The sequence below is a fragment of the Chenopodium album genome, chromosome 12, assembly GCF_948465745.1.
Source record: "Chenopodium album chromosome 12, dcCheAlbu1.1, whole genome shotgun sequence".
Lineage (NCBI taxonomy): Eukaryota > Viridiplantae > Streptophyta > Magnoliopsida > Caryophyllales > Amaranthaceae > Chenopodium > Chenopodium album.
The window spans coordinates 27,826,366-27,851,700 of record NC_137845.1 but is presented as its reverse complement, the minus strand read 5'-3'; the positions used below and the strand labels follow the sequence as shown (position 1 = coordinate 27,851,700).

At 36.8% G+C, this 25,335-nt stretch overlaps 1 protein-coding gene and 1 long non-coding RNA gene across 5 annotated transcripts; one reads left to right on the top strand and one right to left on the bottom strand.

Annotated features, from left to right (window-relative positions):
- Nucleotides 1-3,911: 3,911 nt before the first annotated feature.
- LOC145572252 (uncharacterized) lies at nucleotides 3,912-12,718 on the bottom strand. 4 transcript variants are annotated; one of them, XR_014096751.1, is made up of 8 exons: nucleotides 12,645-12,718; nucleotides 12,463-12,562; nucleotides 6,847-7,107; nucleotides 5,756-6,002; nucleotides 5,568-5,639; nucleotides 5,312-5,488; nucleotides 4,975-5,219; nucleotides 3,912-4,636 (listed from the first exon to the last, which is right to left on the bottom strand). It is a non-coding gene; the product is annotated as an uncharacterized LOC145572252 (long non-coding RNA). The 4 variants fall into 4 exon arrangements; XR_014096752.1 differs by lacking the exon at nucleotides 12,645-12,718 and having other exon boundaries at nucleotides 5,756-5,809; nucleotides 5,887-6,002; nucleotides 12,463-12,599; XR_014096750.1 differs by lacking the exon at nucleotides 12,645-12,718 and having other exon boundaries at nucleotides 12,463-12,599.
- Nucleotides 12,719-17,626: 4,908 nt separating this feature from the next.
- Nucleotides 17,627-24,266, top strand: LOC145572251 (uncharacterized). Its single transcript, XM_081631246.1, has 2 exons — nucleotides 17,627-17,982; nucleotides 23,513-24,266. The coding sequence occupies exons 1-2, from the start codon at nucleotides 17,864-17,866 to the stop codon at nucleotides 24,027-24,029; spliced, it is 636 nt and encodes a 211-aa protein (XP_081487372.1). The 5' UTR covers nucleotides 17,627-17,863; the 3' UTR covers nucleotides 24,030-24,266.
- The last annotated feature ends 1,069 nt before the right edge of the window (nucleotides 24,267-25,335 follow it).

Genomic DNA, 25,335 nt, shown 5'->3' with positions numbered 1-25,335 from the left:
ACGCTCCTAGCTCGATTTCCGACGTCTAAATTCATATTACTCAAGCGACTCATTAATTCCTTCTGAATTAATTTGTCGTGTCAGATCGTTAGTTGCTTGGGTGTGACCCAAAGGGTTCAATAATGATTAAGCTGTAATATTAATTATTAATTAATATTACTGATTGGAAGCGGTCTCCACCTAGGCATTCCAATCACTTGACCTTTGTTTTGGGTGTTTTCATCCCTCGAGAGAGTTACGACTCGAAGACTGGTTGGGAAGCGCTTGTACCTGCAAAACAACGGAAACTCCAGTTGGTTGGAGATCCACCTCCTACGATCAAGTTAGAACGTGCTGGAGTAAGTAAAAAGTGCGGAAAAAGGTAAAAGTGAGATCTTCTCGGATTCCGAGATCAGGAGATTTTTCTGATGTAAGAGAATGTCAGTGATATTGTAATAAATTCAATCTGCCCCACATATGTGGGAGATCTCCCTACTTACAGGGTCATTTTGGAAAAGTGTGCCCTTACGTAGGTCATTTGACCTAGATTTGGTGGGCTGCCTGCTCTTTTGGCGCTTTTCGGGGATTGGGCCTATGAAGGCCGCCATTTCCTTCTCTTTACTGTGGATTCCACGTGTCAAGATGTTATTGGCTTCTTTGGAACCAATTACGGGTGGACACGTGTCCTGATTTAAGTGGTCCACGTGGCGGGGTAATTTTCCCCAAAACATTTGCCCTTCACAAATGTGATGTGGCATGCCACGTGGCATCTGTGACACTTGTCACTCAACTAGTAGAACAGATTTTACTGTTCACCTTCTGGGAAAATTACCATGGTGTCCCTGGAATTACCCCTCTATAAATAAACATTTTGCCCCTCTCTTTTTAGCTCATTTACGAAGAATCTTTGAGAGAATCCGAGAGAATCTTTTGACTTTTTCTTCAAAAAAAAAAACGCTTCCGCCTGCCGCTTGCTTTTTGTCGCCTGATCTAGTCGGCTCGATCAACTTCCAGCAGTACCTTTTCAAGGTAACCGCCTGCTCTTTCTCTCTCTTTTCATTTTACTTTCATTTCGCCTATGTTTGTTTCCTTAGAAATGGTATCACAAACACACACGGCACGACCTAAAATAGTTGTTAGCCGATCACCTGGGACGGCTGAATCTAGAACTAGGGGTACCGCCTGTCCTGAACTGCTCTCGCCAATGAATTCGTCTGTGTTTGTGCAGGACACTATGGCTAGAACAAAAAGGACAGCTCGGCTGCCTAGTGATGAAGAGGACGAGAGTCCTATCAGGGTGCCCAGGAGCGAAGTCTTCTACTACCCATCAGGCGTCCTAATGACGCCGGATGACTCGATTTTGGGTGAACCAGAAAATGATTCAAGCGATGAGGCATCCGACTTTGAAGAGGGCTCATCTCAGTCGGATGCTAACACAGGCGGTCCTAGAAGTGAGGAGGACCTTAGTAATCCATCCATATCAAGACCCAAACCTCGTATAATACCTACAACCACGAAAAGAGAACAAATAAAGGAGAAAAGACTAGAAAAACCATCAAAATGCACAAAATCACAAAATAAGAGAGAAAAGGTAAAACAAAGAGGAAAAGCATGAAACTAAGCATTTATTAAGAAGAAAAGCTATGAAAAGAAGGTAAAAATAACCTAAATACTCGTCAAATTGGTGCCATTTATGACACCCATCAGGCTACTAGGACACCTGCGGGTACGGATTGGCGGAGTCATACCCATCCGAACCGGAGTTATGGGGATAAGCTTTTGCCACGTTTGGCCCAACCACCATGCTTTCCAGAGAGGGCAGAGGTATCTTTTGTATTCTTTTATTTATTCCTTTATTAGCCCCCTAGCAAATTCTAACCACTTTTTATTTTGGCTAGATTCGACTAGAGAGTTCGTGCCTCCCCTGGTATCCATCATCTACCAGGGCACTTTTGGTCTTGTTGAGGAGATGATTCCCCTAGCTCCTGAGCCATGACGCTTCATAGAGGATTCCATCCCTTAACACCAGACTGCGATAAGTCACTTTATTTGTTACCTTATTTGCACATATGTTTTGATTATCTCTGACTTTGTGACTTTGACAGTTTTCACGTGAGGTTCTGACGAGGATGGCGAGAGGCATGGACGCCTTTCGTTACCAGCTTGTGAGGTTAAGCCACCGAACTATGTGTCGTCGCGGTGATGACGACATGGAGGTATTTATCTTGACCTTCTCTTATGTTTATATTTGTCTTTCTATACTTGACTTAGTTTGTTTTTTCTATTTTATCCTATTCCTCCGACGCGGACTCGTACGAGACCCGAGGCTAGGAGGGAAAGATCGGGGTCTGACTCGAGGCGTCGTCGTACCTAGGCTGGGAGTCAGGGCGGTCGAGCAGAGTCAGACTATAGTGGCAGACTAGAGGGTTCTGGCTCTTCGTCTGAGGGTGCATCAGGAAGGCCGACCAGCTAAAGAGGCACGACGTCAGCTCCTTTAGCGTGTGGTAGGACGTATGAGGTTGGCTCGTCGTTGCAGCAGCCACAGCAGCCTCAGCATTTGGGAGTGCAGCAGCAGGGTGAGCCTGGATGGGCTGGCCCTACTCTCTCAATCCCGACTCCTTCTGATCAGGCTGTAGGCGAGGAGCATACTCCACGGACTGTGCAGTTTTTTGATACTTTCGGAGTTCCACTTCATCTGCGTACTCCGCCGTCATAGATGTACCTATACTTGTATTTATTTTTACTTTGTAGGACTTTGCTCATTTGACTCATCATTTTGTATATATATTTATGATTATTATGTCTATTTTAGCCTTGCGTTTTTTATTTTCATTTTATGTACATGTGGGTGTGTGAAAATTATGACTAATAATTTTTGCGCAAAAAATTTCCGTCATTTTTATTATCAATGGAGGGTATCTGACTTTCTCCCCCAAAAAGAAAAAATGAAAAATAAAAATCAGGGTTGGCTAAAGTGAGCTTAAATTTAATTAAACTCAAGATAATCAAATATGGCACAAGTATTTGCAATAATGTCGGAGTTGAGTGGATGAGGCTTTGAAAAGGGGTAGAGACTGTAAAATCGAAGTACAAAACTGAGTCAAAGTCAAAAATAGATCGGTTAGCGTAGCGCGCGAGGCTGGCGTGACATACACCTAGTTGTCGCGATGCGACAAGCATCACACGGTGCGTGATTTCTGTCGCATAGGGCTGGACCTATTTTTCCGAATCCGAATAGCACTACAAAAAAATGACAATAGGAAACGGACAAAATTGCAACAAAATGACAAACGTTGCCTTTTGTAGTAACAGGCAACAATACTTGTGTTGTTACCTTGATCTTGAACAATTTATACTATATGACAATGCAATGGTTTGAAAAGTGTTGCTTTAGATTATGTAAGACAACAATATGTAAAATGTAGTTATTTATTTTACATAAGACAATAATTATCTAAAATGTTGCCCAGAAAGATAACAACAATAAAATTGTTGCGTATGTAATAATTTTAAAAACTCTTTTTCAAGGTATCTTAGACAAGATTGTTTCATGTGTTTTCATTGTCTTGCATAAGATAGGTTATTATTTAGAATATTGGTTTAAAAATAATAATAAACAGATTATTGTCAATAAGAACAAATTATTATCTATTCATAAAGGTTTGTATGACAACAATAGTTGATGATTAGAAAAAATAATTTAGCACCGGTAATTGTGGTTGGTGGATTTCACATTTCACAACAGCATTTTTAAAGCTAAATAAATCAATGTAGAAAATATAACACATATGAAAAAGTTACTATTTTCATACGAGTAGAATTGATGGTAATTATACAGTACAAATAAATTACAAAAGGCTGGCAGTCTTTGTACAAAAAAAAAAAAAAAAAAAAAAAAAAAAAAAAAAATTAAAAAAATGAAAAAAAAAAGAAATAAAAAAGACAATGGCAACGTGTAGCAGCAGCATAATGTAGAAGGCGGGTAGCAGTAGTACAGCAAGGTAGCAACAAGGCATTAGTAGGCACTTCTTAAAATCCAAGTATAACACAAATCAAATGATATTCAGAGAAAAAATGTACTAGTGATGCCCTACAAAATGAATATCAGTCATCATGTCAAGTCTTACTAGAGTCTCCTGCTAGTTTAAATGACTGTCAGTTTTCAAGACCTCTTTAAAAATTGTGATGTCATTCTTTTAATTAGATTCTTCATCTTTTTGCTACAGCAAAATAGGATGATAGCCTTTTCCTCCCTTGGTGGCGGTATTGTGTGGCATCTCTGATTGCAATGGAGTTGGTGTGATCAGCGTGAGAGGGCCAATCATAGGCTCAGAGTTAGGAGTATGAAAGAAAAATATGTTACTGCAGCACACCTTTTGTATGCTACACTAAGTTCAGAATATGAATGTAAGGATGAGTATGCTACAACAAACTTGAGCATATGAAAGAGCTTTACAATTGTTGATGCTAGCAGGTGCGTAGGCAATACAAGGGGTATTACCAACATACAAGGGCCTCGAGGAAATTTGTCTAGCAGCTATAAGCGACCGAATATTCATAGAAGTATCCTATCTTCATAAGCGTCCATGCTACAAATAGTACAGAGAGTTGGAAGTCCTTAACCCGGAATGCGCAAGCCGCCATAAAGCTGAGTGGTCTGGCACGGAGCAGTTCAAAAAAAAAAAACAAAAAAAAAAGAGTATAAGTATACTATCCTGTTCTGTTCAAGCAAAGGGAATGACAATTAAGGAGCGCATATATATGCAGATCTGCAAGCCAATGCAAGTTCTGACTTGCAGCAATGTCACAATTTTCTGATGTACTACGAGGGGCGAGATATCCTCAGCAAGTTTCTAACAAGCCGATTTGATAGTAACAAGATAATGGAAACAAAAGCCCGAGCTCCATAATTTAGAGCCAAACAATCAGTTTGAATATAAACAAAAAAGAGGAAAAAAAAAGAAGAAGAAGAAGAGCCTAGAGTCCGAAGCAAACCTGTGACAAATGTGTCTATAGCGACATGTGGGCAGAAGTTTTAAGAGCATAGCAGAGTGATAATTGCTGGCACCATCGACTTCCCGTCGTAACAAAAGTTATATTGTGCAAAATGCCACTGTTCAACCTTTCCTTACTGCCCAGCCATTAAGGAACAATTAAATCATGAGGCACTTGGGTCATCAATCAAGACAGAAACTCCAAAGAATATGGGATCAGTCTGACCAAATGTCAACCAGGGACCTCTGCAAAGAAGTAGCGTGAAAATCAGATCGGAGACATAGCTTGAGGCACTTATTTTGGCTCTTGATTGCGATCAGATTATATAATATAGCACCTGGAGAAAACGAAAGCACACAAGGCTGGCTAATTATACTTCACCTAGAGCACCACTACAATCCAGACAAGGGGGTCAGGACAATCACTTTGAAGCCAAATTCATCTATGCAAAAAATTCTACCAAGAGAAGTTTTGGGTTCAGCACGGGAAGTATAACAGCTCCTTCTGCAGCAACCTGACAAAAACAATTCATTGGCCGCATTAAGCACAATCAGTGGAAAAATGCAGAATGACCATAGTGATTCACTTCTAACCTGATACATTCAAATTCGTTTAACTTGAGGTGTATCATCTCTACAGATCTAGAGCATCAGACTGCCTTAGAACTGTAAATTGCAAAATATTATGAGCCCATTAGGAAAAACTATAGCTGAGCTACTCAATGTTTGCAAACTAAAATTTGTAGGATTCTCATAGTGGCTCTTATGCCCAAATTACATACAATGTTGAGCATGGAGAGGATATATGAAAGTGCAAAGAGCTGTCTGACAATATTCTGTGAAAAAAGTTCAAAGTCAAGCTCCTCCATGCAACAAATTTCGTCAATTAAGCTAAGTTAGAGCATCTAACAACAGTTGCTGTAGCAGCCTGGTAAGAGGCAAGATTGCAATCATGTCAAGGAATAATCTTGAATCAAGAGCCGAATGCGCAGCAGCGACGACTTGCAATGTACGGTATATCAACTAATACTGCATCAAAGCCATTTTTAGTCAAAAAATTGAATTTCAAAGAGAAAAAGGTCATTTGCAAAAGGAAAATAAGATATCTCGAGAAAGAGCAACAATTCAATTTATTAACTAGTCCACAACGAAGAAAGAAAGACTCCGAGTGGAAGAAATCAGAACAAGAATCTTAAAGCTCCACAAGGTTGCATGAAGAATTAGCAACACTTACAAGCCTTCGGTTATCAAAAGAGAAGTACTCAGAGTTCAACAAAGTGGGAGATAGATGGAATTTTCAGTAGAAAATTCGAAATTTTTGCCTATGCAATCAAACTCTTCAGCAAAAATGTTAGAAACTGTCAGCGGAAAAATTCAAGACTTTCAGTAGAAAATTCAACATTTCTACAAAATAGCAAGATTTTCAAGAAGAAAAAACAATATCCTTGCAAAATTTCAGCAGATGAAATCAACATTTCCAATAGAGAAAAAAGAATTTCAGCGAGTTTGTAAGCTGTCCAGAAGAATTTCATCACCTGTTTCTAGCGCAAGTGATCATAGGACAGCAGTTATAAAAACTCCTGCTATCTAGCATAAGGGATATATACCCAAAAATTCCAAAATCAGACATGGATGTTGTAAAAATATCAGTTAACTCACAAAATCCCCAAGACCTTATAATATTTGTTCCTAATTGAAATATATACCATATATCTAATGAGAATACTAATACTTACAAAGTTGCAAGTATCTAATTTTAGTTACCAACATGATTTCACTCAAAGTAAATTTTGTCAAACAAATTCTTATTCTAAAGTCCAATTTAACAAATACTTTGCAATAATACAAACCACATAATTCAGCATATTTTTACCTAAGTTGCTGTTGTTGCCTACAGTCTGCGAGTGCATGCCTCTGGTGACATCCTGCTGGTGGGGGCTAGCTGCATCCTGTGGTTGGCGGCTTGCTGCTGCCTGCTAGTAGCTGATAGTTGCTTCCTGCTGGCTGCAGGCTGCTAGCTACAGGCTGTAGGCTGCTAGATGTAGGCTACCAACTGCTGCGGGTGGCTGGCAGCTAAGAAATTCTTAATATCTCCTCCAACATTTGTAAGCTTATCAAATCACATTGATGTATTCTACAAAACTCAAACATATCACAATCACCAATATGTTACCGAAATAACAATAATGCAAAATAAAACTGGATAATAGATTATTAAAATAAGACTGATTTCTTATAGTTTTTCACACTCAGCAGCTGCTTCTCTGGCAGTCCAAGCTGACTAATATGATTCACGACATTCATAAGCTGATCTAATAGCGTTACAAGCAAAGTACAAAAGCTAGTTTAAGAGGTTATACCAACACCAAAAGTAGTTTCTGAAACCCCGTAACGATTGCAAGCATGTAAGACATAAAACGAGGGAAATCAATAAAGTACAGGTCAGTCAAGAAAGCAAGAAGTTTTGAGCCAAGCAACCCAAGACAAGATGAGATATGACTACTGGAACTTCATGTTTATTTTATTTGGGCAGTTGGCTGATTATAATCCAAAACAAACAAATTAAGCTTCAAGAGATTATCAAATAATTGCAAAACCAAAAAAAAAAAAAAAACCAAACTTTTGGTCATTAAAACAGATAATTTTGCAGTCAAACAAAACCAAAAATGTTTAAGCTAAAATCCCTATTCTTTTATTACTTCAAAGTAACTAAAAAAAGAATACTAGAAAGGACCAATCATATTTTAAGCTTCATCTTCACTTGCTTGCATGAAATCCCTTAGAGTATTGTCCTCGATTTCATCATCCGAATCATCAATTTCCGGCTCTGCTTGCATATCTAACACGTATTCTGGAACGTCGACAGTAGTGGCAGGCAAGTCCTCTCTCAACCAATTAACATCATAGTCATCATCAACAGTTGCCCCTGGGCGAACACCATCGCTAGCAGATTCATTCCAATAAGAAACTCTAACATCACCATCTGATTCTTCACTTATATCAAAGAAGTCTCCGAGGATAGTTTCCATAACGTAATGCAAATGCTTTTCCTTGGAATCTTGCACATAAAAAACTTGGTTTACTTGATTAGCCATCACAAAAGGGTCATTAGTATAACATAACCTTTCAAAATTTGCATATGTTAGCCCAAACTCATCTTGCTCCACTTGGAACCATTTACAACGAAATAATACCACTTTAAAATGTCCAAAATAATCTAACTCAATAATATCCTCCACCACGCCATAATATTTGACGTCTCCTACAACAGGATTTTGATCCCTAGAACTTGTGAAACTCGACATTGAAGATGTTACACTAACTCCACTACATTGAGTTTTCCTTTTTGACTCATGTGTAGTTGTATGAAATTTGTTACCATTTATTAGGTACCCTTTAAAACTTCTCACAGTATAGTTAGGACCTTGGGATAAAGCCTTGATTTCTTTGGAAACATTTTCTTCCCGTACATGGTCCTTGAACCATGCTCCAATATCATGACTATGTTCTTGTTCTCTCGCCCACCTACTCTACTTACCCCGTTTTCCTTGACTTCTTTGACGATTCACTAAAACTTGATGTTCGCTACGTACATATCACAAAGCAACTTACTTTTATTAGTCAATTATGAATAATAAAGATTAAATATAGTTAATATGAAATAATACCAAGTTAAAATTACTTACTGACCTTATGTAATCACTGATTTCATCACAATTAAAGAGTACATAGCGATGAGCTTTCATCAAAGTGTCTTCATCTAAAGAAACCTTTTTTCCTTTACTTTTCTTTTTTACCCCTAAAGGCCGTCCAACAATAGGAAAAAGGCTTCCATCTTCATTGGATGCAGTATCATCATCATTTCTAGGTGCTCGATTCAGCTTTGAACTAAAATCATCATGAAGATACCGAGAACAAAAAACAAGGCATTCTTTTGCCAAGTAGGCCTCTGCAATGGAGCCTTCGGGTCGACTTCTATTTTTCACATATGACTTCAGTTTATCCAAATAACGCTCTTTTGGATACATCCAACGGCCTTGAACAGGGCCCCCAAACCTTACCTCATCAACACGATGTAGTGGAAGGTGGACCATTATGTCAAAGAAACTTGGGGGGAATATCTTCTCAAGTAGGCAAAGTATCTCTATGATTTCAGATTCAAGATCGTCAAGATCTTTAGGCTTTAGAACTTTCCTACACAGACCCCTAAAAAAAGGATCCTAGCCTAATCAAAGTCGATGCTACTTGTTTAGGCAAGGTATTCCTTATATCAACTTAGAGCAAATAATGAAGCATAAAGTGGGCATCATGGCTCTTGTAACCAGTGACCTTCCGCTCATTGGAGTGAACACATCTGGAGATGTTTGATGCACAACCATCAGGAAACTTAGCACCTTTTATCACACTGCAGAACAAGTCTTTTTTATTAGAAGATAACGAAAAAAAAGCTTTGGAGTATAAACGCTTCCCTCTATTATTAGTTCTCTTTGGATGGAGTTCATTTCTTATACCCATATCTTGTAAATCAAAGCGGGCTGCCACATGGTCCTTAGTCTTTCCTGGAGTATCAAGCAAAGTACCAAGCACACTATCACATATATTTTTCTCAATGCGCATAACATCAAGATTATGACGCAAGGTATTAGTTTCCCAATAAGGAAGCTCAAAGAAAATTGATTTCATCTTCCAAGGAAAATTCTTCCTACCCTTCTTTTGAGTTTTCCCAAACTTATTTTCGAACCCTTCTAAATCTTTCAATACATCAGAACCCGACAATCTAGTAGGAGGCCTTGTCTCTACATTACTATCAAAAGCTCTTTTATTACGACGCCATGGATGATTTTCTTTCAAAGAGCTACGATGCCCCATGTAACACATTATCTTACTATACTTCAAGTATTTGGACCAAGTCTTATAATTACAATTTGGGCAAGCAAATTTTCCTATTGTGCTCCATCCTGACAACATTGCATAAGCAGGGAAGTCACTAATTGTCCATAATAAGGCTTCCCTTAAAGAAAATGTTTGATCTTTCACAACATCATAAGTGTCGACTCCAACTTCCCATAACTCCTTCAATTCCTCGATTAATGGCTGTAAGTAAACATCTATATCATAACCCGGAGAAGAAGGACCAAGTATAATCAAAGACATGATATTAAAGACTTATTATATAACCAAGGAGGCAAATTATAAATGGATAAAATAACTGGCCAAATACTATATGACACACTCATAGTTCTGAAAGGGTTGAAACCATCAATAGTAAGACCAAGCCTCACATTTCGGAAATCACTTGCAAATTGAGGATGTATAATATCGAAATCTTTCCAAGCTTGTCCATCAGAAGGGTGCCTTAATTTGTCATCCTTCCTACGATCAGTTTCATGCCATGTCATGAGTTCAACCGTCTTAGAGCACATGAACAAACTTTGTAGACGAGGTTTCAGAGGAAAGTAACGCAAAACTTTTGCAGGGACTCCTTCGTCAGGTAGTGCACCTTCCTCTTTTTGTTTCTCATTTAGTTTCCACCTAGAAGCTTTACAAACATGGCAAGACTTGTCATTTGCACGCTCTTTCCAGTACAACATACAATCATTGGGACACGCATCAATTCGTTTGTAATCAAGTCCAAGGTTCTTCACCATTTTTTTAGCATGATGAAAAGAAGTACGGAGCTTTGCAAATGGAAAGGCAGCACACTGAAGCTTCTTCAACTCATCGAAAGAAGAATTGCTCCACCCATTAAGGAATTTAAGGAGATATAGTCGCACTGTATATGAAAGCACTGAAAAATCCTTAAAACCTGGATATAATTCCTCTTTTACATCTTCTAACAGTTTATAAAACTTTTTAGCACTCCCATCAGGACCCTTGTGAACCCCTTCTGCTTCGGAGATTGAACCTCCCATAACATCTCTGAATATATCATTAATCATCTCACCCATATTGTCTAATGTGTTTTGATTATCACATTGATGCCCTTTTCCGCTTAAAGAAGACCCTGCTGTCAATCCTTCGCCATGAAAATTCCACACTTTATACCTCTTGTTAAATCTGTGAGCAATTAAGTGATTAAATACCACTTCCCTAGGGAACCAGAATCTATTAACACACTTCGTACATGGGCATAAAATTTATGGTTCATCGTCTTCCTCAACGTCCATGGTTGAATTTAGAAATGCAAAATCAAGAAAATTCTCAACTCCTTTGATATACTCTTCGGAAATTTGGGGTGCATCAATCCAATCTTTATTGATGTTTTCCATAACTTAATACTCTATAACACAATAAGTTATAAGGAGAGTCAACAACAAGGGTAATAAAGTAAGAGACAACTAATAAATCCTTGGTCAGGCTAAAACAAAATAACAAAACAAGAATTATGTGATTAAAATGCATATTTAGAAGCTTTATCAAATTATTCAAAAAAAAAAAAGGAAGCTTTATCAACAAATTCTGGTAATAGCTACCCCATACTAAGTGTCCCTACTATTTGAAATCTATTTTGATACCTTAAATAAAAGCCAAATTATTATAGGAAATGTAATTTAATAAAAGCAACATATCATCTTATATTGAGGACAAAAGGTTTTTGATCAGCAAAGTTCACTCATATCAAAACTTAGATGATAAACAGTTAAAGAAAAGGTGTTATTTTTTTTTATTCCAAATTAATTAAAGATAACAATACCATAATTGATTCACAGCTTAAGAGGGGTGCTAGAGAAGGGAGTAGAGAAATTGCAAGATTTCATAACTAGCACAGACTCACACAAAAGAACAATTACAGCTATTTATGCTAGTTGAAAAGGAATACAACACGATTATGATCGTAACATATTAGCATGGATCAATTAAACCCATGAGTACCAAAAAAAATGTAAAAAACTCACAGTCAAACATGAATGTAAGAAAAGAACTTTAGCCAAAGTGAACAATAACAAAAACCAAAAGATCTAATACGTCGTATTCTAATGACAACACAGGATCATCTACCTATGTTACCCCCGCAATACATCGTATACTGTTAACTATGATATAGTGTCATTCTCTAGATTGCTTGTGTTAGTAATAAAAACTTTAGATAGGAAAAAGGGAATAGCAGAGCAACATAGGAGGAAGTAGGCAATAGCTAAAGCCAAATCAAGAACGGCTATTGTCTACTAATCTTGAAAAGGTCCATGAGTGTACAATAACTTGGCATACCATATTAATTAACCTATGCATTTTATACAATTGTCGCAATAAAAACGAGTTGAGTTCAGACTTCTTTGCTATGATACAAATATCAAACTAATAAACAAATTAGCTAGCTATAAGCTTTTATATCAGCAATTATAATCAATAGTTCATAATCCACATTATAATTTGATGAGTTGTGAATTTTATACTACATTCACAATTGAAATAAAAATTAGGTAATAATGTAATATCAAAACCTAGATTGTGAAATTGACATTCTAGCAATTATAGAATGAAGTCTTACCTCAGAAGATATATCAATGGTGGAGAGAAAGCTCAGAAGATGCTTTAATGCAGATTTTAGAGTACGCTTCAATGGAGGAGAAAGAAGAGAAGGAGCGTTGCTGCATAAAAATGAAAAGTTAGGTATGAAATAAAAACGAAACCATTAGAGGAAGATTAATGACATGATGTCAATTCGGGTACCGTAGTTTTAGGCCGGGTTAAATCGGGTCGTGAGTAGTTTTGGGATATAAAAATGGTTTCTGAAGTTTTGAATGTAGATCGAATTTAGATCTTGAATCATTGGGATTTATTGGTTTTAAATAAAACAATGAGTTGATCACAATTCGGTTTAGATTGAGAAGTGTCGGGTAAAGTCAATTTTGAGTCAACTTTGGGTTAATTAGTAATGAAGTCCATAAGAAAAAACAACTTAAAAATAGTTCGGCTTTAGGTAAATCTTTTAGGTTGGTAAGTTTTTGACAGCCATAAAAAAAAAAAAAAAAAAAGTTTGGTTTAGATAAGGTCAACACCAAGTCAGGTAATTGGATATTTTCGGGTCGAATTTTAATCGGATTGAGTTTAAATCGGGTTAAGCAAAGTTGTGTTAGGTTGATTAGATCGAATTAAATCGGTATGTAGTTGAGTGTAAGGGCATGTTCTCTTCAGCTTATTTTCATTTCAGTTTAGTTCAGCTTCAATAAGTTCAGTTCGATGAGTTCAGTTCAGTTCGATGAGTTCAGTTCAGTTCTCTTATCTTAATTTTTTTGTCTCATAAAATATTCAGTTCAGTTTAGCTCCAATAAGTCCAGTTGAGTTCAATTCAGCTTAGTTCAGTCAATCAGAACAGGCCTTAAGTCATGAAAATCCTTAGTTTGATCAACTATTGCCTAAACACAACAATAGATGGAGTTTGGTTAGATATAATTGCATGGATCGGACATTTTTGAGACTATTGAATTAAATACTTTATTTTCCAAATAATCTATACAATTTTACTTTCACATTTGTGGGGATTGTAGTGTTTGGTTATTTTGATAGTGATTGTTCATTTGATTATCATATAAGAGGGGTATGATATTTCATTCATAGTTAAGAAACTCAACTGAGCAAATTAAATAGATGAAATGCATTCCAACTCCATTCTTATTACCCCATTCAAACCCCATTTAAATGATTCAACCAAACAACTTTAAATTCGTATGAAATACATTGAATCTATTTAAGTTTTTTAATCTCAAACATAAAGATACAAAGACATCTAGAGCTTATCCAATTAACTTAATGGTATGGTATTGAGGATTGATATTTATTTTGATCTCTACATTTTTTTCATTAATCTATCTATCTATACTATAAACTAATATCAACTTAATTAACCTATCTATCTTAAATTTAAAGTCTTTATCTTGATTTATTTTTCAAAAATAATCTTTACTTTCACATATTCCTATGAACTATTAATTTTAGTATAGTGAAAACTATAGACTTGGTCAAAATAAATTAAATTTATTTTTAAGTTTCATTATTGTTAAAGAGTTTGAACTAAATTGAACTGAAATGAGTTAAAATGAATATTTTATAAGATAAGGAAATTACGAACTGAATTGAAATGAACTGAACATAACTGAAATTAAGCTTAGGGATGTCTGTGGGGCGGGTCAAGTGGAAGACCCGCCCCATCCCCGGATGGGTCTTGGTTTGGCGGGTGGTGTGGCAGGGATGGGGATAGAAACCATACCCGCCATGGGTGATGGGGCGGGGGTGGATTTTAAATTGTACCCGCCGCGCCCTACTTCGTACTCCCCCCATCCCCACCTCATACCCACGTCTATATATCTTTAAAAGAAAAATTATATACTTCTATACTATTTTATAAAATAATTACGTGAAATAAAATATTAATTATAATACTTTATTTGTACTATACTTATATTATAAATAAAAAGGTGTGTAATTTTAAGAATGTTTTTTTTTTATTATTATAATCTGTATTAATTATGTAGGATTGTGTATTTGAGAGACGGAGTTTAGGTGGGTCTTGGGTGGGGATTAGGCGGGTCTTTGGTGGGGATAAGGTGGGGACGGATATCCAAGTGGGGGGTGGGGCGGAGATAATTTTGAATTTGTACCCGCCGGGGCAGGGATGATGATGAATATTGGACCCAGCGCGGGGATGGGGATGGTGATGGGTATGAAAATGTTAGGTGGGGATGGGGATGGGAAGACCAACATCCGCCCCGCCCCGCCCCATTAACATCCCTAATTAAGCTTAAGTGAACATGCCCTGAATATATAATCTCTCCACTTTAAATAAGTACCAATTAAATTCACCGAAATAAAAATCCTTCATTTAATGATTTATATGTGAATAGATAAGATCATAAGAGTGTAAAATAAATGAATAAATTAAAAAAAAAAAAAAAAAAGTAGTACACTAGTACCGATGGATGGGTGATGAAACCTATGAATCTAGACAATGTATTGAGCTATACTAAGATTATATAGGTACTTCAGTCAAAAAAAAAAAAGGAAAAATTGGCCGCAACAACACCAACTATGACAAAGGTGCGTGTAGCAGCACAACCTTTTAAGGGTGCGGTTTACAGCACAAACTATGTAATTGGGTGCACATATTAGCATAAATGACACTAATGAACTAAGGTTGCATGGAAAAAAGTGGAATCTTTATTATTTTATATAATTGTTTAAACATTATTTAAACATATATGATTTTCCATCATGCGTAACTAAATTAGCCTTACCTTTTTTTTTTTTTTTTTTTTTCATTTAAGCATTTCTTGACCTCCACCATTATATTAAGCGGATTCCTTAAAAAAAAATTGTGCTATTATTTTCCTTTGTTCGCTTCTCCAATTACTATTTCTAATATCGATCTCACATGATTGACTTAGTTTCCTATCCCTTTCCACCTAGTTAAATACTAAATTGATAAATAAAATAAAAAATAAAAAATAAAATCATTTAAATACCTTTATTCTACAAGATTTCAGGATACATAGGTAACTTTCTAAATACTAATATCAAAACCCACAAAGTGATTTCAAATACTTAATTCAAAAAATAATTTTAGAGTTGGATTTTAGGATATGTCAAATTGATTTTTTTGTTTTTGATGTACAACACTTAAATTGTGGAGGTTAAGAGAGAATTAATTTAAAGGGAAAAAATTAATTATAATGGAAGAGGAAACTAAGTCAATCATCACATGAGATGTAAAAAAAGTAATTGAAGAAACAAACGATAGAAAATAATGGCGAAAACTTTTTGAAATAATTCAATTTAATGGTTATTTAATTACATGTGATGGAAAATGGAAAATTAAGTAGAATGAAATTAATCAAAAATATTTTTAAACAAAAAGGCATTAAAAATATTTAAGATTTCACTTTTAGAAGAAATCTACATTTTGCCAATGTCATTTATGTTGTTATGTGCACCCAAGTGCATAGTTTGTGATGTTGAGTGCACCCTTGAAAGGTTGTGCTGCTACACGCACCTTTGTCATAGTTGGTGTTGTTGCGGCCAATTTTTCCAAAAAAAAATTATATAAACTACAGTACTACATAAGTACATATACTTACTAGTTTGTCAGAAAAATAAAAGTACATATACTTACTTTTTTTTTTGAATAGCAAGTACATATACTTGCTTAATTATAGATAAATATAGGTTAACACCAAAATTAAAATAAAAAAATAGAATATATATATACCACCATACACAAGAATAACGAGATAGAACTTGGACATTTATTTCCAAAAAAAAAAAAAAACAATGGTTTGCCGGTTTCATCTCCAAAACCCGTGAACATGGTGAAATTTTTTTGGTTCCAACAATTTCCCACTAAGAAACAGTTACTCACGTTTCACTTCTTGATCTGCTTCCCTCACTACCCAATTACACATCTGCTTTATATATGCTGAGGTGCGAATTAATTAAGCGGGTATTAATTATGAAATTAGCTAGTTGATTTGCTTTTTTTCTGAACTGCTCCTTTGCTATTGACATTGGCGTTTGATACTGGTGAAGACGTCGTTGTTCTCTGTATCTCATTTGTAAGTCTTCATTGTCTCTTTTTATATCTGAAGTAAAAGGGTTTCTTTATAATTGGTTGGTTAATTTTTTATGTTGATCTGAGTAATTTGTTTTGGATTTCTTTAAATTCCATGGATTTCACCTGAAATATATCTGTTGATTTTGATCTAATGATTGTATTATATGCATGTAATTTTAAATTTCATTTATTGTACTATGGAATTTCATCCAATAATGTAAGTTAGGCACTTTGGCATACAAACAGTGATGTTGAAAGAAAACATCTAATTTTGGATGTATAATTTCAAATATTAGTCCTATAAGCAATAACCACTTGCATTTACTCTATTTTGCATATTATTCATTGGTGAGAGATAAAGAGAGTGAAGGGGGTGGGGGGAGGTTTAAGACAAGTTGTAGTTAGGACCTTGCATAATATAATAGAGGATTAGTGATGTTAATCACCTGTAGTGATAATTCTTTTTTTTTTTACATTCACTGTGAGGAAGGGGTTATGGGTAGGTCGTAGGCTGTAGGGTTTTTTATGTACAATTGTACATTAATAAAATTTAAATTGAAATTGAGAAACTAGAAGTTGAGGACTAGTCTTAGTTACTAACAACACATGATGCTAACTATGCAATAATTCATGATCCAATTGATTGACCAATAACAAAGTGTTCTAATCCAATCTTAATTTCATTTGGTTTCTTATGTGTGCTTCTATTTTACATAATTTTAAATTCCACTTATAGTTTGATTCATACTTGAGGGTTTCTAATTTCACATTGTTGTAGATGAACTCTAATTGAGGTATAACAGTTTGATTTGGCGTATGGATAGTGCATAAAGTTTAAACCCACATAGCATAAGACTAGTAGTTGCAGAAACCTGATTTACTACGGTTTAACACTACTGCATAATAAAAATCATCAACTTGGTGCTTTATTTTTTTTTCTTTAATTAATTATTTGTGTTTTGTTGGTTAATTTATATATACTTACCCCTTAGCTTAGTTTTTTCTTTTCATTTTATACAAGCTTGCTTTATGACAACTTATATATGTACGTATATGTGTTTTTTTCTTCTGTTTTATTGGATTTATTTTCAAATTTTATTAGCTTTAAGTATGGCAAAGAAAAAATTAACTAAGCTTGGAGCTATAAGAGATCCTGGTGATCAGCATCAGACTCGTGAACCAAGAATACCGGGATATGAGAGAGTTAGAATGGAAAGGATTAAAGAAAATTTGTCAAAAATGCAAGAGCTAGGTATGAAGGATCAGGCCAAGTCATTGATGGAACGAGTTCAAAACAATAGAGGCAGTCGTAGTAAGGCTAAAATAAAAAAGGTTTCAGAGGATAATGAGCTTTATCAGCCTAACTAAGATTCTGATATGGAGCATGAGCTTGTTTCCTCCGACGAAGAGTTACCTTTTCCACATTCTAAAAGTAATCTCAAGTCCAAGTCTATTCCATGGAAGGTAGTTATATTCATGAAATGCATTTATCTTAGCATGTCTCAATTATTTACACTTGTTAATGCTGCTTAAATAATAAAGTGTTGTGATGTTATGTGCATTTTAATTGTAGTTGCTTAAAAAGTTTCTAATGTGTGCACTATTCCCATCTTTATGGCCATGAAAACATTTCATTGTTGGTTTTTTTGTATGCATAATATATACATTGTGAAGGTTAGAGATTATTAGGGTATGGAAAACTTAAACAAAGAATAGATTAATACACCTCAAAAAAATCTGATCTAAGATTCTAAGTATATATCAAAGGAGTTGTGTCTTATCTTGATTTTGATGCTATATACACTAGTAGAAAATAAGTGATGGGAAGCCCTAAATGGCAAGTGGTTTTAAAAATCCTCTTGCCATTTAGCTAATTTTTTTTAAAAAAAACCACTAATACAAATTGGCAAGCGGTTTTGGCGCGAACCGCTTGCCATTATAACAACTGGCATGCGGTTTGGGGTTGAACTGCTTGTCATTTGTTATAATGGCAAGCGGTTCAACCCCAAACCGCTTGCCAATTTTTTTTTTAAAAAAGCGGGATTTCCCTTTCTTCCTTAACTTAGTCGAAATTTTGGGGAATTCTTACACTCCCGCCCTCACTTCTCATTCACTCTCAAGCTCTCATCTCCAGCTCCTCCCATTCACTCTCCTCTTTATCAGACGATGGCCACCACCACCACCACCATTCACTCTCCTTTTCATTTTTTTTTTAATTTTGGTCTGAATTGAAGCTGCTGCTGTTCGTGGGTGGTTGCTGTGGGTTGCGACTGTTGGTATTCGTGGCTGCTGCTGGTGGAGTTCGTGGCTGCAGTTGGTGGAGTTCGTGGCTGCTGCTGCTGGTGTTCGTAGGTGGCTGCTGCTGCTCATTCACCACCACACCTCTCTCTCTCCCTCCCTAACTTATTGGAGCCACCAGTTCAATCTTTCTCTTTCTCACTCTCAAATTAGGGTGAGTTCTTGCTAAATTTTAGTTTCATATGTATTAATTGTTTGTTTATTCCAAAATTTAAAGTTAGGGTTTCAAATGTAGTTAACACAATTTTATTTTAATTGTTTTATTATTTGTTTGTATATTCGATAATGTTAATTGTTACTTTAATTGTTTAAATGTTATATATATATATATATATATATATATATATATATATATATATATATATGTATATATATATATATGTATATATGTATATATATGTATATATGTATATATATGTATATATGTATATATATATATATATATATATATATATATATATATGTATATATATATACATATATATATATGTATATATATATACATATATATATATATACATATATATACTTATTAGTTAACATTTTAGTTTGTTAAATGTGGTTAGTAAATTATAATGTATGAATGGATTGATAAGTAACCTTAGTTTGATTGTAGGTAGGTTAATTTAATTATTAGCACTATATAAATGAATGAACTTGTGTATTGTTGAATGTCAAATAAATGCAAATTATTAAATGCTTGCATCATCATTTTCCTAGATATCCGTTCGAGTCTTTCTCAATAGGAGAAAGTCTTGAATAGCCCCCGGTTGGGACTGTTCTTGGACGTTTAATCTCACTTAGGTAGTGAATGTATGCCTCTTTTTCGATTTTAAGGAATATCTCGGCTTATCATTTTCTCACCATGTTCTATGGGTGCATATGCAGGTAAGTTATTACCTACTTAGACGTTCAAGGATGGGTTAGGTTGGAGTGATAAGGACCTTTTTGGAGCATTCATTTTTACGCGATATGGATGATATATATGCTATGTACTTTGATTGACATAATATATGTTACATTTATACATTGTTTGAAATGTGTTGGTATGTTTAAAGGCAATTTAAAACGTCAATGGATCGCGGTTGGATGTATGGTAGACGTGATACATTGGAATTTTTTAATGGGGTTCAAGAGTTTTGCATGAGTGCTTCACAGTATCAGCTAAGAACGAGTGTTAATTACCTTTATTGTCCTTGTGTCAATTGTAATAATGTCACAAGGGTCGATAGTGTTGATACCATCATGGCTCATGTACAATGTCATGGGTTTAGGCCTCAATATCATGTTTGGGTTTGGCATGGTGAAAAGGGATCGTATAGAGAGAATGTTGTTGGCAATGAGACGCATGTTGAAAGTGCCGAGATTCATGTTGAAGAAGAAAATGGGAGTGATGATGGTGGAGATGAGGATGAGACCGAGGATAGTGGTGGTGATCACTTAGATGAGATGATGCGTGATGTTGAGGGTGAATTTGGTGACCGATATGATGTATTTGAGTCATTATCAGAGGCTGCCAAAAAGCCTTTGTATCCTGGGTCCAAAAAATACACAAAACTCTCAGCCGTGCTTACACTTTTTAACATTAAGTCTAAGCATAATTGGAGCGACACTAGTTTCACTTCTTTGTTGACTGCGTTATTTGATATGTTGCCAGATGGGAATGAACTTCCTAATTCCTACTATTATGCAAAGAAACTTATGTGTCCATTCGGTTTGGAGTATAAGAAGATACATGCATGTCCTAATGATTGTGTTCTGTATCGAAATGAATATGAAGAGTTGGAGGAGTGTCCACGTTGCGGTAAGTTGCGTTACAAGCGATCAAGCTGCAATGCTGGTATGAAAGGACCTCCTGCCAAGGTGTTGTGGTATCTTCCTATTATTCCAAGGTTAAAGCGTCTATTTTCAATACCAAAAGATGCTAAGAACTTGAGATGGCATGCTGAGGGAAGAAAGAAAAATGGTTTTTTGAAGCATCTTGCTGACTCTCCACAATGGAAGAACATCGATATGAAGTTTAGGGCATTTGGTAATGAAGTTAGAAATATAAGGCTTGGGTTGTGCACGGACGGTATGAATCCATTTGGCACTCTTAGTACCAAACATAGCACCTGGCCGGTACTTTTAGTGATTTACAACTTGCCTCCGTGGTTGTGCATGAAACGGAAATACATAATGCTTTCACTTTTGATAACGGGGCCAAGGCAACCTGGAAACAACATTGATGTTTACCTTGAGCCCCTTATTTATGATTTGAGAAAGATGTGGGACGAAGGAGTTACCGTTTTTTATGCCCATAAGAACGAGATGTTTCTATTGCGTGCTGCCCTTATGTGGACCATCAATGATTTTCCCGCATACAGAAACCTGTCCGGGTACAAGAACAAAGGGCATAAAGCATGTCCCATTTGTATCGATGACACACCGAACGTGTACCTTGATCACTATGGCAAAGATGTGTACGTGAGGACCCGAAGATTTCTTAGGTGCAATCATCCGTATCGTAAGCAGAAAAAGGCCTTCAATGGAAAGTTGAGGAGGGGGTTGCGCCTAGGCCATTGAGTGGAAAGGAGGTTTATGCTAGAGTGAAAGGTATATAATGTGTTTTTGGTAAAACTACGAAACCAATTGACCCACATGCTCTCTTTAAAAAGGAATCAATCTTTTGGAAGCTTGAGTACTGGAGAGAACATGATGTTAGACATTGTCTCGATGTGATGCATATAGAGAAGAATGTTTGTGATGCAATTATTGGGACAATTATGAATATTCTTGGAAAAACGAAGGATGGAAAGAGTGCGCGATTAGATTTGCAAGCATTGGGTGTTCGTCCGGAATTGTGGCTTCAAACAAAGGTAGGGAAGGCAAAGGTAAAGGAAAAGGGAACCGAAGATGGTGGACAAAACCGTAAGGGGAAGCGCAAGTAAAAGGCCACGGGTATCTCAAAGAAGAAAGGTGACGGAAAACGCAAAAACCAAAAGGTGTATTTACCTCCAGCTTGCTACACATTATCAAAGGAAGAAAAACGAAGGTTTTGTGCTTGTTTGTATGACATTAAGCTTCCATCTGGGTTCTCGTCAAACATGAAAAGGTTTGTTTCCTTAAATGGAGAGTTGAAGTTGACAAGTATGAAATCCCATGATTGTCACATGATGATGTAAGTATTCCTACCGATTGCAATTTGTGGTATTTTACCAAAGCACGTGAGAGAAGTTATTACAAGCCTCTATGGGTTTTTCAATACTATTTGCAGCAAAGTTCTTGATCCCTTTACACTTGATGCTCTCCAGGCGAATGTTGTTGTAACTTTGTGCAAATTTGAGATGTATTTCCCACCGTCACTTTTTGTCATAATGGTGCATTTGATTCTGCATTTGGTTCGTGAGATTAAATTGTGCGGTTCAGTCTTTATGAGGTGGTGCTACCCTTTTGAAAGACACATGGGTACACTGTAAGATAAAGTCAGAAATCCAGCCCAACCGGAAGGCAGTATGATACAAGGAATTGTGTCCGAGGAGATTGGGAATTTCGTGGCAGAGTATGTTGCCGTTGCAGAACCTATTGGGCTTCCCACTTCCCGACATGAAGGGAGACATGATGGTCATGGCAAAATCGGTTCGAAAAGGATCTGGGCTGCTCGAGATCAAATCTTGCAAGCTCACCTATTTGTGTTGCATCATATTGCGGAGGTTCACCCATATTTAGAAGAGCACATGGATAGTTTGCGTGTTGAATTTCCATCAAAAGGGGAAAGAGCACTAATGCAGTTACATAATAAGATGTTTGTGAAGTGGTTCCATGATCGTGTGATGCATCAATTGGATGAGACTGTGTATCATACAATAAAGTGGTTAGCTTATGGTCCAAAGGAAGATGTTCATTCATTTGAGGGATATGACATAAATGGGTACACATTCTTGACTGAGAGTCGGGATAAAAAATCCTCATCGACTCAAAATAGTGGTGTCACTCTTGTGGCTTCATCAAGAGAGTTTGCAAGTGCGAAGGATACATCACCAGTTGATGCACTATTATCATATTACGGACGAATTCAGGAAATATGGGAACTAGATTACCGTGAGTTAAAGGTAGGTCTATTCAAGTGTAAATGGGTCGATAATAATAGGCGCAACTTCAGAAATGACGACTTCACTCTTGTAGACCTTGGCCACTTGCGGGATAGTCTGGAACCATTCATCCTTGCATCTCAAGCTAAGCAAGTGTTCTACGTAACTGACCCATCCAATCCAAAATGGTCCATCGTCCTTCCTGGCAAAAGGAGAATTTTAGGGGTTGGAGAGGTTGAAGACGAGGAAGAATATGATGTATTTGATGATTCTCCCCCTTTCACTGCTCCTAAACTTGATGTAGCAACTGATGTAGACGATGATGCTACTTATATTCGATCTGACCACAATGAGGGAATACTCGAATGAGGTACTTTTATTGATGCATGTTTTATTTACTAAATATCTTTCGCTCGTACAACATTGTTTATTTCAGGAATTATTTTACTTTTTTGCATTTTCAACGTATAAGCATGTAATATACACTAAATATATGAATTGTTAAGAGGATTATATGTGAATTTGTTATGAAAACAAAGAAGTTGGGTAAGTGTTTGGCTTTTTTGGTGCCTCAGATTTGATTGCCATAACTGATGACTAACAACATGCTTTGCTTGTTACTGTAGGTGTGCATATATCATGGATCCTGATCAGAACCAACATTGTGATGAGGATATGGATGATGAAGACGATGACGAGTTGTATGATATTAATAAGGAGACGGATTTGGGGGAACCGGAAGACCAAGCTTATGACGAGTTGCAACGTAAGCTTGATGAATATGAGCGTATAGCTGAAAGTGCCCCGCCTATTCAGGATAATGTGGTTTCCAAGTTTGTAGGTGATTCACAAGGTCAAACTCAAATGCAAAGTCAAGTGAAAACCACCGGTGGTGGAGGAGGGGTAAAGGCACCGGTGAACAGAAAGAGTAGGGGTGCAACAAAAGCTTTCAAGAAACCCGGGGTTCCCATGGTGCTTGAGTTTGATGAGTTAGGTCAACCTACTGGCCGATGGAGCGACAAATTTTCTAGTCACGTTGGCATATTAACTCGTAAAATACCCATCACACTTGAGTTAGTCGATATACCTCACGGGTTGCTTCAAACATTTTGGGACGATACAATGGTAAGTATAATGAGTTAGGAACATAGCGCATAACCCGCTCACGGGCTTAGGATCATAGCGCATAACCCGCACATAACACGCACCAGCATAACCCAAGACCTGCTGCATGCAGCTGCCCAGGCAACAGCCTGGGCTGGTTCAGCTGCCTAGGCTGCTGCCAGGGATGGTTTATGCTTGACATTGTCAATAGGTGCACGGAAGCTCAACACATTGAGGAGGTATGGTTTTTTTTTTGTTTTCGTTCGATTTTGGATAAAAAGCGTACTAAAACTTAGTTGGGTGCCCTTTAGATGTGATATCGAAACTTACACGCCTAATACTATGTTATATGGGCATGGTATGAGAAACAAAAACTTCATATGAAAACAAATGTTAAAAATGGGCAAAGTAGAAGTGAAATAGTCGATTTTTGATAAAAGTCGTCCTAAAACTTAGTAGAATGCTCTTTTGATATTATTTCAAACATTAGACACCTAAGACTAGTTAATATTGACATGTTATGATAAAGAAATAGTTCATTATATAAGAAATGTAGAAAACGGGCAAAGTAGAAGTCAAATAGCCGATTTTGGATAAAAACCATCCTAAAACTTAGTAAAACCATCTTTTGATGTGATTTCAAACCTTAGACACCTAAGACTAGGTAATACGGGCATGTTAGGAGAAAAAAGTAGGTCATTTGATAGAAAATATAGAAAATGGGAAAGTGAGAACCCGAGGCAACTGTAGCACCCGAGGCAACTACAGAACCCGAGGCAACAGCCTCGGGTTATGCCAGGCAGCTGCAGCAGTAGCCCAGGCGTATGCCCAAGAAGCTGCAAGCAGTCACCAGGAAACTGCCCAAGCAGCTGCAGCAGCAGCCAGGTAACTGGCCAGGCAGCTACAGCAGCCAGGCAATTGGCCAGGCAGCTGCAATAGCAGCCAGGCAGCTGTAGCAGCAGCCAGGCAGCTGTAGCAGCAGCCAGGCAATTGGCTAGGTAGCTGCAGCGGCCACCAGGCAACTGCAGCAACAGCCCAGGCAGCTGGCCAAGCAGCTGCAGCAGCCACTAGGGAAGCTGCAGCAGCCATGGAAGCATCCCGAGCAGCTGCAGCAGCCATGGGCAGCAGCCCGAGGATTAAATTTTTCGCCTTGTGAGTGATACCTCATGCAATTTTGTGTACTTTTTGTGTAATTGTCAGTGAATATGGTAAGTAAGTCACTTACGCCGATTTTGGATAAAAAGCATACTAAAACTTAGGTGGGTGCTCATTTGATGTGGTATCAAAACTTACACGCCTAAGACTAGGTAATCTGGGCATGGTATGAGAAACAAAAAGTTCATAC